General features: G+C 36.0%; 1 protein-coding gene across 2 annotated transcripts in view; it reads left to right on the forward strand.

Moving 5' to 3' along the window:
- The first annotated feature begins 4,758 nt into the window (after window positions 1-4,758).
- LOC128994148 (transcriptional activator protein Pur-beta) overlaps window positions 4,759-15,435 on the forward strand; it is a 52,976-nt gene continuing 42,299 nt past the window's right edge. The window contains exons 1-2 of one of the 2 annotated variants that reach the window (XM_054418466.1): window positions 4,759-5,033; window positions 9,932-9,991. In XM_054418466.1, the coding sequence (XP_054274441.1) occupies window positions 4,991-5,033; window positions 9,932-9,991 (103 nt within the window). In that variant the 5' untranslated portion in view covers window positions 4,759-4,990. The remainder of the gene's footprint in view (window positions 5,034-9,931; window positions 9,992-15,435) is intronic. The other variant, XM_054418467.1, reaches the window with a different exon arrangement.

The raw sequence follows: 15,435 nt of genomic DNA on the forward strand, positions 1-15,435 counted from the left end.
TCAGGCTAGGGCTAGACCCGGTGGGGCACATGGAAGATTTCTCAGGTACCGTTTGACGTCACTAACTGCTGCGTCTGAAGAAACAGACAATTTTATAAACTGTCATAACCTAACCAAACTAACCAAACGTGCCGATAATGGAAAAATCGAATAAAGGTTTACTAATCTAAAAAATAGTTTTGTTCATACTGTAAAATGAAATTATAAATGCCTAAAATTGAATTTTATAATTTTTTAATTATAAAATTAAACTGTCATAACCTAACCAAACTTGCTGATATGAAAAAATTGTTGTCAAAAAGTCAATGCTACCAGCGGGATTCAAACCCAATACAATAGGATTATCAGCCCAAACACGCTATCCACTACACCACCGAGGTCGATAGCTCATACCGTATCGTTGCGGTATTGGTGTTCCCTCAAAGTGACATCAGCAGTTAGTGACGTCAAACGGCACCAGAGAAATCATCCGTGTGCCGTTTCGGGGCTAGACCATGGGCTAGACCACAGAAAACGTACTAATATAGTACGTTTTCTGTGGCTAGACCTAGGTAAAAATATCCATTGGTAAGATCTATTCAATCCAAAGACTACCCCGGCTGCCTTTGAAACAGAAAGAGGAAATACGTTTTCCCACACTCACACCCCCACTTGGAACTGCGTACGCCATATATGTGGGAAAATTAATCTGCAATATGCTATGCTGTAAATTAGAACATCACAATTTGCAAACCTAGAAAATTTCTGGAGGAGAAAGATTCCTGAATTAATTTGTCTACACACGGAGGGGGGGATGTATTAAACTGGGTTTCCACGAATAACTACTTTGTAACCAAATTAAAACCCAAAATATTATCATTAGCACCTCTCCAAATCTAAGATTGGGGTGGTTTAGTCAAGCTATTATAAGTATTCGTATTGATTCCAAATTGCCTTGACATGTTCACATCATGACATCAACGACCTTTCACGGGTTCACGGGTCAGACATCTATCTTGGAAACTTATAGAATCTGTGTCAGATGAACATCTCAGAAGTCAGAATGACCTAAGTTACATTTGGTTTAATACAATCTCATTGAGTGGAGCGAGCGGACCGAACGAATAGAGGATACATATTTATTTATTTATTTATTTATTCATACAGTAAACACCATTTTTACAATCAATGAGTGGCATAAGATAAATATTTATAAATATATACAGGGTGAGTTCTACTTTTTTATACATTTCTTAAGATATCAACTCCGAACCACGTCAGATCACTGTAGAGTAGCAAGTACTTCATTTTGGTTGGGTTTAAATTTTTGGCCGCCATCTTGGATCCACCATATTGGATACAAAGTTATTTTTTCAAATGTAAAGGTAGGGTTGTGACCCACCGTTTCAAACAAGACTTTTACGCTGAATACGATGCTGCAATTCGTTTAAAAAAAATGTTGATCCATTCTAAAGTTATGAGAACTTTTTATAACTTTATTTGTAGTCCATTATAACATTGTGCATTTACAAACTAAGGCCATAATCTCAAAATAGTGCAAGATAAAGATAAGTGGACACCACCATTCATATTTGACCTATTTTCACTCGGTGTTATGACGGATGTATTTTTTCAGCCACCATCTTGGATCCGCCATTTTGAAATGTGATAAATTATTTTCAACGTGAAGGTGGTGTTGTGACCCATAATTTTGAACTATCTTTTTATGCTGAATTCAATGCCGCAATCCGTTTTTCATTGTCATATTTGGTCTTTGAAATATTGACATTTTAAATAAAAATAATTGTAATATTTTATCAAGAAAGCTTGATAACAAAAAACGGATAAAATAATTGATCACATTTCAAAATGGCGGATCCAAGATGGCGGTTGAAAAAATACATCCGTCATAACCGAGTGAAAATAGGTCAACAATGAATGGTGTACACTTATCTTTATCTTGCACTATTTTGATATTATGGCCTTAGTTTGTAAATGCACAATGTTATAATGGACTAAAAATAAAGTTATAAAAAGTTCTCACAACTTTAGAATGGATCAACATTTTTTAAAACGGATTGCAGCATCGTATTCAGCGTAAAAGTCTTGTGTGAAACGGTGGGTCACAACCCTACCTTTACATTTGAAAAAATAACTTTGTATCCAATATGGCGGATCCAAGATGGTGGCCAAAAATTTAAACCCAATCAAAATGAAGTACTTGCTACTCTACAATGATCTGACGTGGTTCGGAGTTGATATCTTAAGAAATGTATAAAAAAAGTAGGGGGGGGACTCATTTAAAACTCACCCTGTATAAGCCAGATTCAGATTAATCTTGCTAGACAATAAAAAAGATTGGTAACATGAAAAAAGACATAAACAGGATTGTACCAAAAATGCGTTGACAAAGATTTGATCCATACATATTACAAATCCTAGTTAACATGTATAAACATTTTTAGAAAAATAACGATAACCAAATCTAGATAACAATTGATTGATGATATCGTAGAAAGGATTGTCTAAAAGCCAAGCAGATTGAAGATTTTGGGTGTGCACCCTCCCACCCAGCACACTTTATCCCAGGGACATTCCATATAGTAGGTCCCATGTCCTGAGAATATCTCAGGATATGTACGCCAGCCTCAGGATATCCCTAAAATCCCGGGACGAGTACGAAACCAATAGGATCCTACAAATATACCGTATGTGCCGGGATTTATAGGTTAACCTCAGGATATCCTGTAAAGTCCTGTGATATGTACGAATGCCATAGGATGCCCCCATGACATGTACAAAATCCACTGGATATCCTGTAATGTCCCGGTAACAAATTGAGGAAAAAACTACTACAAATGAGTTCAGAGAAACTAGGTTTCTATCATTGTTGTGTGAAACGTGTATTTAATTCTAACTTTAAATTAATAAAATAATCCAATACTAATTTTAGTCATATAACAATCAATTATAAAAGTACTAATCTAATGGTAATTAAATAATCTATAAATACCAGTCCTCTCCAACTACCAGAAAAACTATTCAACTACTTGAAGCCTTAACAGATTAACTGAATCATATTATATAACTGTAGTATCAAAAATATTTTAAGTATTGCGACCATTGCAACTGTCGACTACTCTTTGACCTCTTGAAAACTCTCATAATCATCGAGCACGGATAGCTCAGAGGTAAGGTACCAGGTTCGAGACCCGTCTGGGCCAAAAAATTGTTTTTCGTTTTTTTTTTCAAAATTTGTGTTTATTAACTATTTAATCAACTTACTCAACTGATTATTAAGCTTTTCATACTAAATCTATATTATTTTGTGTTTCTTATGTTTAGGCCATAAATAGCCACATATAGCCATAGATAAACGACCTATAGGTGGCAATGCACTCAGGTTTGCTGATGACACTACCCTAATTTCTGTTGGTGACAATCCAGGAACGGCTTCAGAAAGAGCTGAAGTGATGTTTAGGGCAGCAAAAGATTGGTTTGAGACAAACAAATTAAAACTCAACCAAGACAAGACACAAAAAAATCCTGTGTTCACTTCAGTCAAACTTGGCTCAGGACGTTGATAGGGTAAATCTACTGGGCTTTACGATCGACCCTAAGCTGAGTTGGAAAGATCATGTGGATAACGTGGCAAAGAAATTATCAAGAGTAACACATCTTCTCAGGAAACTAACAAGACTAGTCGATAAAGCTTACCTAGTTGTGGTGTACCACGCATTATTCCATAGTCACGTCACTTACGGTCTTCAGCTATGGGGTCATGCATCTAATGTCTCCAGAATCCTTTAACTGCAGAAGAAAGCTCTGAGAATCATGACTGGCAGTGGGCGACAGGAGCATTGCAAGCCTATTTTTGTCGACTTGGGCATACTTACCATACACAGCAACTACATCCTTCAATGTGTCAGCTACCTACACTCCAATGTGCATACCTTCACCACCAGGCAGCAGGTGCATGCGCACAACACCAGGCGCAAAGACCACATTGATGTGCCCTATTGCAGGCTCAGTAGGACAAAGGATGCTTTCCCGGTCCTGGCCCTCAGACTGACCAATAAGTTGCCGGTTGCAGTTAGGGATTTAAACAAAAATCAGTTTCAAGCCAGGTTAAAGTGTTGGCTAAAAGCTAGGCCATATTACTCGCTTAAGGAGTTCTTTGAGGACGACCTCACGGGACTTTAAATCCACCGCCATTAAGTCTATTAATCCGACTAAATGGAAGTCTGTAAATATTGTAAATATTAGCTTTTATTTTTATAATTGAAATAGTTGACGCAGCCTAACCAGCTTAATGCTGGTATCAAGCCAAGGAGGAGGTAATAAGGTAATAAGGTAATAAGGCCTCATGGCCCAGACAGCACACTTTATCCCAGGGACATCCCATAGTAGGATCATATGTCCTGAGGACTACCACAGCCGCCTTTAGCTCTAGGCCGTGGCCTTACTCGTTAAAATATTGCTATTTAAATAGTAAATAAAAATGTGATTTAGGGAAATATTTTTGTGTAAATCCAATCAGGCAAATAGGAATTCCCTTATTCTGCAGGTTTGCTGTAGTGGGGATATTTTATCCCGTTTGATTAATTTATTGCAATCATAATGAGCTAATTTTTACATAATCATACATATGCATATAGAAAATTTAAGATACAGAAGGTGAGAAACATATGTTTTTGTTTACTGTTCAAAGTAGTCATAGAAGGCACTTGTGCAGCAGAACACAAAGACGTCATATCCCCTTCAAGTGTCAAATCGTTTCATTTTCTTGTAAAACCGAATTTATAGTGAGGAGAATTTAGTATTTTCTACTTTAAACGTTATTTAGTTCGTGTTTGTGTCACTTATTTGCGTGTCGAAAAATCAATATAGCCTCAATCTTAAATTACTTCATGATCTATTTTATACGGTAGACGTGGCGTAGCATTGTCCGGCGTAGGAATAATTACCTTTCGGGCAAAAAGAGGGTTAAATCGCTTTCTAGGTAAAGGATATGTCCGACCGCGAGAGTGGAGATGATCAACCCCAGGGTCAAAGTAAGCTTGATATTTACACTTATTCTCTAATTACTCACTTATTAAATATCTAAGCATCATTTTCTCACTGCTTAACGTTCAGGATATCCCTCCTCAGGCCTACTTTGACGTTTGTACATCTCCACAATAGAAGGGTACCAAGATGGCGATTATGATTTTCTGAATTTTAATCTGGATAAAATAATATATTGTATTGGAAATGGAGTTTCAAGTCGGCAATAATTTAGTTGTGGACTGTGTATAAATATCAACCGTATTTAGATTTAAATGGCGCTTGTAAGATTCCTGTGTGACTGATTTGTAGGTCTGTTACTGAATTGTCATATAATTGATCAAAATGAAGTAGGATTAAACTTATGTCTCGGCACCACTATTCTAAATAGAAACTTATGAACGTTCCCTCTAAAGTTTTAAGACCCTTATGACTTGTTGATAGCAATCATTAGCTGTATCCAAGTAGACAGAGTAGAATTATTCTAATCATAAATCACTCAATTGTTACTTGACATCCAAGGCCTATCACAGTCAAGGATTTGTCAATCTGTTGAGATGTCCAAAATGGATTAAGGATACTTTCTTGAAAGCTCGTTGCTTTCAGTGTTTTAATATAAACAGGTCACCACTGAGAGATATTAATAGGCTAATGGAGCTTTAATACATCAATATTTAGTCAGGATTTCTCAACAGCTGGTCTTTTAAATTGAGCCTAACTTGACTGTTGGTTTTTTTTGCAATCTTGAAATGTTTAGGCGCAGGACCTACTAAAAAATCTGAAACCAAACTTAAAGCAAACTAAAGTGTTTGGAAAATTTTTTTTAAAGTCCATGTGAAAGTTAAGCGTTGCCTAACTTATGAGAAATGATATCATTTTGTAGACGCCTGAAGTCCTGAACAATTGTATGCCGATTTTCTTGCCTGTTAGAAATATAGGTACCGGTAAGTTACATAATAAAGTAGGGTAGGATTTAACTTACCTTTCTTAACTTGTGAATACCTCAAAGTAAGTTACCGTATCCTAGTTTGGGTGGTCGAGTGGTTAAACTTACTTAAGTTATGTTACTTTGTGCTGGTCTTTAAATTTGAAGTTTCGCTGGTTCAATTCCAAGCCTGATTCCGGACCCAGATGCCATTTTTCATTGGACTATCAATTAATGAAATAGAAATAACTTAGGCCTAATGTACTTATAGATAACAGTAGGCTAAGTTTGGTCAAGTTGATACTTAAGTGTCCAAAACCACAGCTGCACTGTTTCCTAAGAAACTGATTTAATGCTAATCGCATAACTGATTGTCATCCAAGGCCTGCTACTTAAAATTTAATACAAATTAGGGCCTAGTTCATTTTATCAAAGCCATAGAATAAATAAGTTTAATTCAGCCCTTAAATGAAAACATCAATTAAGTTATCAATCATTGAGATGGGTATGCTACAGATATCCCAAGAACAAAACAACCTGCGCAGAAACGAAAAGATCACGTGGTTCGCGCAGGTAGGGTGGCGTAGCATTCAAACCTGCGCGGCTCGAAATGGCCCAGGGTTCTTTTGTTTCTGGTATTACTATAGGTGCATATTTCAACCCAAATATGAGTGAAGAATGAGTGTAGAATGGTGTGAAGGGATCCTGTGTAGCTTTGTAACAACAATCCAGCTGTTTTCTTAGCCAGGATCATTTTATTTCTCAAGAGTAATTTTAAAGCCCAATGATCAGGAACAGCTGGGTCCATTCTCATACCATAAAAAAATATACCCTGGAGGTTATTACGTGGACAAATCCATTGCAGATGGTGACTTCTGATATTTTCTATTAAGTTAGCCTATATGAGTTTTTTCTTAGCAATGAATGTACCCTTTAACTGTTCACAGTAGCTTAAGTAAGTTAAATCTTAATTTTTTTTCATTTTGATTAGGTATAATACAAGACTGATTTACAGTAGACTCCCTCTTATCTGGTACCTTTTTAACCGGACTAACCTTGGCTGAAGTAAGTTAACATTTCTTTAACCGGACTATTTTTACCAGCACATTGCTTTAACTGGACTGGATCGGCAGGAAATGGGCGGTAGGCCTACAGAAAAGACTTTTCTACCGGGAAAGGTTTGAGACCAGTTAAGTTATTGTGTGTCTAAATACGATTCTCTCCATAATTTAACATACGGTATAAGTTATATTTGAGTTAGTTTCGAGTGATTCAGCCTATGGCATGTGAGGAAGGGGCAGCAAAATCAAACAACAAGTAGGCTAATAAGAGGGGGAGGGGGACAGACGCTTTTGACGACTTGTTTCTTGGAATCCAGTCCCTAGAAAACTCAACAAATAACTCAATATCATGAATTGTAATGGTAGTTTGTTTGTTAAAGGTTTGAAAAGCCGGTACTTTCTGTTAAAGAGAACAATCATTCATAATCGATGATTTTTTGTTGTATTTTTTTTCCTTTACGATCCATATTCCTTCTGTTTTAATATCTTCAAACGTAATAGCCTACAAATTGACAACAACTAGTCTTGTTTGGGCAAAAATATATGTAGGCTTATGGATTAAGAAATTAAACTGTTCTAAACTAAACTAACATAACTAACCAGACTTGCTTACAATTTTGAAATTCCGTTCGATAACAGAAAAGATATGTTAAATGTCTTTTTGCTCATTACAAACAACAGGTGAAATGGGAGTTTATGGACGATTGGGCACGGTTTTAGGTGTTAAAAATGGCTTTAGAAAATCACCAAACGGCTTTGAAAATTCCAAATTTTCCCGGCGGAGGAGCCCCGGACCCCCCTGCTTTGTCAGGGGGTGCTCCCCCCAAGCCCCCCCTGACAAGGTCCTAGAACCGCCACTGGATTTGCCATCAAGGATCGGCATATATTCATCTATAATCCCACCTGGTTAATTTGTTAACGGAATTTGATCTCCATGTATTTCTTAAGGGAGTTAAATTGGTTTCTCTTTGCCAAGTTCGTTTGGCTCTTCTACCCAACCGATTTTCATGATTAAGGTCTCAAATTGAAGGTACCTATGCACACACAGATTTGCCATCAAGGACTCAAAAATTTGGAATTTTCAAAGCCGTTTGGTGACTTTCTAAAGCCATTTTTAACACCTTAAACCGTGCCCAATCGTCCATAAACTCCCATTTCACCTGTTTTTTGTCATGAGCAAATAGACATTTAGCCTAACAAATTAAACTATGACGATTGCATTCATGAATTTCAAAACACACTGTAGTCTACGGCCATATCCTCCTAAAAGCCGTTAGGCGACTTTCTACAGCCAGTTTTAACGTCTAGAACTGTGTGCAAAACCTCCCATTTACACATTTATTTGTCATGAATAAGTAGACATTTTTAAAACTAACCATGACGATTACATTCATAAATCTCAAAACATATTGTAGGCTACGGCCATATCCTGCTATAAAAACTGTTTACTAACTTTCTAAAGCCATTATTAATGTCTATATCTGTGTCCAACCGTCCAAAAACTTCTCATTTCACCTGTTATTTGTCTTTGTCATGAGCAAGTAGACATTTTAAACTCAAACTATGGCGAACTTGCATTCATGAATTTCACAACAAAGACCTACTGTAGACTACGAATCCATCTCCTAAAAGCCGTTTAGTGACTTTATAAAGCCATTTCTACTGGCTAGAACTGTGCCAAATTGTCCTAAAACCTCCCATTTCACCTGTTATATGTCATGCAAGCAAGTAGACACTTTTTTTAACTTTACGTTTTTCTCCATTTCATAGATATGTCACAATATGTATTGTATCGAATTCAGTAATGGCATTAACTTTATAAACTTTAACACTAACACTAATGTTTATATAGTCAATGGTAATAGGCCACTCTGGTGCTACCGCTGATGGCTGATTGATACCTGTGTAAAGTTAGTGGCTAGCAGACAATTTGACAACTAACTGTGGAACATCAGGAAATCAGCTGTTTCCCCGTCCTCACTCGCGCGCTCAGTGCTTGCCTTTGCCCTAGCATGTCAACAGCTGACTGCTGTAAAAATTTGATGATGCGTACAACACTTTCCATAGCGTAGAATATTGTTTTATTTGTTGTGCTAGTGTCCACAAAGTTTTTCTATGTGGGACTTAATACTACTCCTGCCATCGCTTTTAAGTTTAATAAAAACTACATCAATGTCTTGTTTTATGAGGTTGCGTATTTTAAGGATGAAATGTACGTTTAAATTTATTTTTCCAGGGTCCAAGGGGGGGCTTTATAGCCCCTGTAGCCCCCCCCCCCTTGGAACCGCCACTGGTTAAATCTGTGCCTGCATACTTTCAATTTGAGACCTCGATCATGAAAATCTTTTAGGTAGAAGAGCCAAACGAACTCGGAAAAGAAAAACCAAATTTTTTAAATATATAAGATATTGTAATATTATATGTATAAAATGTAAAGAAGAAAATGACTTAGGCTTACGTTAGATTTAGTGTTTTGATAGGATTTTGTGTTTTCAAATAAGTTTGTTTCACTCTTTTATGGGTAGGCCTACATGATTTTATATTGTATTGGAAAAACTAATTAATTACAAAGTTATTTTCAGGGTTTGCTTGAAAAAATTCAAGTCAGTGATAAGTTAATGATTAGGCTATCACGTAAAAAATAGATGATTTTCAACTTAAACTCAGAGAAATAAAAATATAACTTATTGAATGAATGCATAAAAAATGCATTAATAAATGAGAATAATATGATTCATCTGGTATGGTTTGATTTATACATAACAAAACTAATTTTAAAATTTGCATAACGAAACGAGAATAGTCAAACATATTTTATGATAACCCAACCAAACCTAACCACCGCAGCACATGTTAAATAAGTGGCCTCCGTATAATACAAAGCTACCAAATATTCTAAAATAATTCTTTTTTTTTTCAGACAAATATCATGGTCAAGGAGGGGGGATGGATGCACCAGGGAGCTCAGATTTTGATTCTGGTAAGTAGAGATGGTCAAAATCCTAAAAAAATAGAATCTCGAATCCCTAAAATATTACAAATGGGCTTATGGTGATGAGCTTATAAATCAGACCTACGAGCGCTAGTGTTGTCGTGAGCTTGCTTATAACTGCAATCTACCTGGTAGGGCGATGGTGGCGTGATAGCTCAGATGGCAACGGCGTAGCACTGACGAGTGCAGCGTTGCGTGTTCACCAATAACATGACATAACACAAAAATAATAAAATCAGTAGAAAAAAATGTAACCCCTTTATTAAATGCGAATTCCTGTAAGTTTGTAATTTTTGCACTTTGGTACCATTATTTCAGGAGCTACTACAGTTATCTTGATGATTCTTTTTTGTTGTTTTGTAGGTAATTTTAAAATAAACAAATTTAACGGATTTTAAAATTTTGATTTAGAAAAAAAGGTTATTCTGTTCTATATATGCGGGTTTTTTAATAAATTTGTGTTCCAAAAGTTTGACATTGCACCCCTCAAACCCCACTGGGGCGGAGCCCTTTTATCAGATCTGCACCAAACTTTACACAAACCATCCTTGAATAATGCTTATAATGCCTGAAAGTGTCATTACAATCTGTCAAGCGGTTTTGGAGTCCATAGGGTATATACTTTAATACTTATTAAATGGCAACCAAACAAAGTAGGTACCTAACATACATACATACATACTTCCTCTTTTATAGATATAAATAGATTAATACTTTTATTGAGTGGAGTGAAGCAAAGCTCTTTGGGATCAACTTCAATGCAATCGTTAGGCCTATAACACTTAATCTCAATAACGGCTGAACAAATTCTAGCCAAACTTACCAAGGTTGTTTTGTCAAATGTTTGCTATTAGACATAACCAATTTCAATTTTCAATTTAATAATGTAAAGCAACTCAAAGTTTTAAAATTTTAACATTGGTCTTATGGGTTGCTATGATGGTTACAAAGTAACGACGTAGGCCCTAAATGTAAACAAAACAAAGAATCATAGACTATGTTAAAATTAATCCACGACCTAAACACAGTACAAAGGGAAGAATCGGATGATTACAACTACTGATTAAATACAACAGAGAAAGTCTTAGATTTACATTTAAGTCGCAATTTGGAAACGACAGTTTGATCGAATATGTACAGTCATAGATAAAACATACTTTCTTAGGTACATTAACAGATTTGATTTACCCTACGTTGCTAAATAAGGTTATAACAAATAATATTTTATCTTAAAAAATTCATCGGTGAATTACCTTCATGGATCCAACTCATAAATGGCTAACTTAAACTGGTCCACGACATAGGAAGTGGTGAAGGAAGTAGTAAAGGCGAGAAGTGCGGATTGTGGTAAATATTCATGGAGTGGCAGTTAGATAATTGTATCTAAAATAATATAATGCTATGGGAAGGGGGGAAACAAGTCCACAACATAGGAAGCTGTGAAGGAAGTAGTAAAGGCTGGCGATGCGGAGTGTGGGAAACATTTATGGCAGTTACATTATGTATCTGCAATACTAAAATGCTATGGGAAGGGAGAGAAACAGCTCCTATACGTAAGAAGTGGTGAAGGAAGTAGTAAAGGTGAACAGTCTGGAATGTGGGAACCGTCTGTGGCAGTTAGATAAATGTATCTGCAATCCTAAAATGTGATGGGAAGGGAGGGAATCAGGTCCACAACATTGGAGTTGGTAAAGGAAGTAGTAAAGGCTGGCAGTGCGGAGTGTGGGAACCGTTAGTGGCAGTTACATGTTTTATGGGAAGGGGGGAAACCAGTTCCACGACGTAGAAAGTGGTGAAGGAAGTAGTAAAGACTGGCAGTGCGGAGTGTGGGAACCGTTTGAGGCAGTTACATTAAGGTATCTTTAATACTATAAAGCTATGGGAAGGAAGGGAAACAGGTCCGCGACACAACGTAGGAAGTGCTGAAGGAAGTAGTAAAGGCTAGCAGTGCAGAGTGTGGAACATTTGTATTTTGTAATATATCTATATAAACAATTTTAATTTATTGTTTGATTAAAGATCATGAATCATGATTGCTCCGCTTAACTGGCTTTCATTGCTATGAAAGCAATCCTAGTATACAATACTCAGCACAGTTTACAATGAGGATGTTGGAAAGACCTCGCTGTTTATATATATACATATTGGCCTGGTGCAAGGCTCCTTGCAAACAAGCAAACAAAATTCTAAATCAACAAAAATAAACTTAATTTACCCGATGTAAAACTCCTAAAGGGTTGATGTCATAGAGCTTCGACTATCCGATCTTCGGGTGTATGCTCTTTGCCTAGCAACGATAAACTCATGTATTTGCTACACTCACGTCTTATTGCGAACAGAAATCCGTGGCTAAGTAAACAAGTATGGCTGTAAACATTTACTGTTTTGGTTGTACTTTTTTGTTTATTTTTATTTATAATGGAAATCAGGCTATATGGTTTCTTAGTGCTTAAGAACAGCTTAATGATATCAACATGTCAACGCTTAGCGCTTAATTATATGTTTGTGTAATAAGTTTTACTAGTGTCCCTGTTGCTCGAATTCGAGCAATTGCTATGTATTACAGGCGTTATTTTAAAATGAATAAGTCATAATTTCTGATCACTTTAAAAGATTCGACTCAAAGATTTTGGAAATACTCATGATGTACATAACAGATCGATATCTATATAATTAATACGCTACATGAAACTTTGTCGGTTGAACTCTTCCGCCATTTCTTTGCCGATTTTATCCATTGACGTCTCATTGGAAAGAGCGTGTTGCGTAGATTTGCAAACTGGCCTTACATTTTTGAAAAAGTCCCTTGGGCTCTGCCCCAGTGGCTTTGAAAGTTCCCATGTTATCCTTATGAAGAACATAATTGTTTACATTTTGATCAGCTGTATAATTTAATTGCTGTTATTTATCTTTCAATTCATTGAAACGCATTGAGTACATTTATTTACTATTTCAGTTTGTGTAAACATAACCTCCAAGACGGATCGCGTTATTATGGTTGTATCTTAAATTTGCGTATTTATTGTTGTTTTTTGTCGCTATGGCGGATCGTGTTAGCATGACTGTAACTTAAATTTGTGCATTTATCGTTGTTTTGTGTAGCTATAATTTGTTTATTTGTTGTTTTTTTTCTTCTTTTAAATGCTTTCGACGTGATGACAACGAAACATAGACAGGAGGCGTAATCGTGATAATGACCGCAGCTACAGAACAGTGGAGCGGGACAGTCAGCACCTGACCCTGGACAATCTCAACTATTAGGTTACAAATGTGTCCTAACACTACCCCAAAACGACTTTTCGTTCTCAATTGGCCCTCTATCAATGACCTGTGTTGCCTGTACAGCGAGGCAATTTGAGAAGGAGAAAACCAGCCGGAATGTTTTAGGTTTATCAATAACGAAGATAAACATGGACAACTTTATATGGCTATAAGTCAGGAAATGTTTGTAGAAAACATTAAAAAGCAATACCAGGTTATGAAATATGATACAATATTTACAGGAAATGTTAATTACTGTTATATACATCGTGAGTATCTCCATGAGTTACACACCGGTAATCTTTGAGTTGACTCTTTAAACTCATTGTAAATATGACTGTTATTCGTTTTGAAATAACTCCTGTAATACTTTGCAATTGCTCGAATTCGAGCAACATGTACATAGTAATCAAAATTTCTTGTAAATATCTTATCATTTTTCAAAAGCTGATCTTGTTTTCTACAAATAGCCTTACTCCGCATTAGGTTGTCCGTAATAACGATGATAAACTAAAAAAAAACATTATTTCTATTTCTTCTCTTTGGTGGTGTTTTATGACTTTCCTATGTTTCCATAGTTTGCAAATTGGCTCTTTCAATGATTACTAAGAAATGTAGCACAGTGTTAATTCAGTTTTATTTTTAGTATATCAATTTATCCAGGCTCTCTCGCTTTTTTCCATTGTAATATTTACGCCAACCCAGATTCAAATATAGGTCGGCAGCTTAGAAAGCGACCTCCTCCAGCATTGGTTTACCATTAGCGCGCAGGTCGTTTTCTAAGCGGCCGAACTATAGTAAACATTTCATTTCAACCAAGTCAGTAAATGTTTGTAGCAAACTGTTGGATTAGAAAACTTATTGACTGTTTAAAATTAACATCCTTCTTCTCACTTTTAATTTCTGACAACAGCTGGAGTTTCACAACAATTTTTGTTTCCCATGTTAATCTTATGGAGAAATACGAAACATTAAAGGGCCCCAGGGCCTCACTCTCTAATTATTTCCCTAAAAAGTAAAGTTTCCTGCACAACTTCACGTTACGCTCCTTCCAATGAGACCAAAAACATGTCAATCGGTTCAGTAGTTTCGGAGGAGTAATTGTCACAAAAATCCTGCTTGCGTATTAAATAAGTACTAGTGAACCTGTGCGGCTCAATGCGCCGCAAAATAACATATGAATTTAGAAAACAAATTCATCGTATCATATATTGACTCGACGTCGAAAATTAACAATAATAATGAAGCCTTGGAAGGGAAGCTGTCCAGCCATTTTCTAGCTGTATGTGTATTATATTTAGTAAATTAATAAGTGTTCAAATTCAAGTATGTTATAGGCAGCGAGCAAGGTTATAGGGTAGTTATGTTTTAAAGATTTTATAACACATTTAACAAAACATTTTATCATATCAAACCAATAGGCCTATGTAGCATATTTTGAGGGTCATAAAAATGCTGCTTGAAGAAAACACAATTTTAAAAATAAACACTAAAAAAATATTTTTATCACAAAAGCACTTCCATGAATACTACGATTTTAGCCTTAAAGTTACCTTCAGGAAGATTACCTTGGTCAGAGTTTTCGGTAACGAATATGCTTATCCTATTAATAGATGTAGCCTACTTAAAACAACATATAATATAGTTGCTCATGATTGAAATTGGTCTGGGTAAGAACAGCGCTGCAAATGCCAAAGGTAACAGAAATTAGCATCTTTCCATTTTAAAAGGTAAGTTTGTTTCAGACGGGTAAATTTTTATCCTCGAAATTAAAATATGTCCCCACTCACTTGTTCCAGTTAAGACTTTACATTCTATTAAGTTGTTAACCATTCTGATCACAAAGCCTTGTGCCATTAATAAGGCCCTTTTTGATGTATTAATATCCCTCATCAATAAAACCACTGCCCCCTTTTATTAGTCTAATCTGTGTCTTGGCAATCCACTGGGTGTCTGCGCCTTCGTCTGTTTCAAGGACCCACTCTTCTTCCCCTTGGTAAACTGACAATTAATCTCCTGACTTGTCAAGTTCATGTAGTAATTCATTAATACTGTTAGTTTATAAAGAAAATTTGAAAAAAGTTACTTGGCTTGGTGCTTTCATAACTGCAAACTCAAAATACACCCACAAGTAAAAAAGAATCAAGATATTGGTTAAAAAAACTATGTTT

The sequence above is a fragment of the Macrosteles quadrilineatus genome, unplaced genomic scaffold (assembly GCF_028750875.1).
Source record: "Macrosteles quadrilineatus isolate MER2022 unplaced genomic scaffold, UCM_ALF_1.0 Scaffold_5__1_contigs__length_97177068, whole genome shotgun sequence".
Classification (NCBI taxonomy): Eukaryota; Metazoa; Arthropoda; class Insecta; order Hemiptera; family Cicadellidae; genus Macrosteles; species Macrosteles quadrilineatus.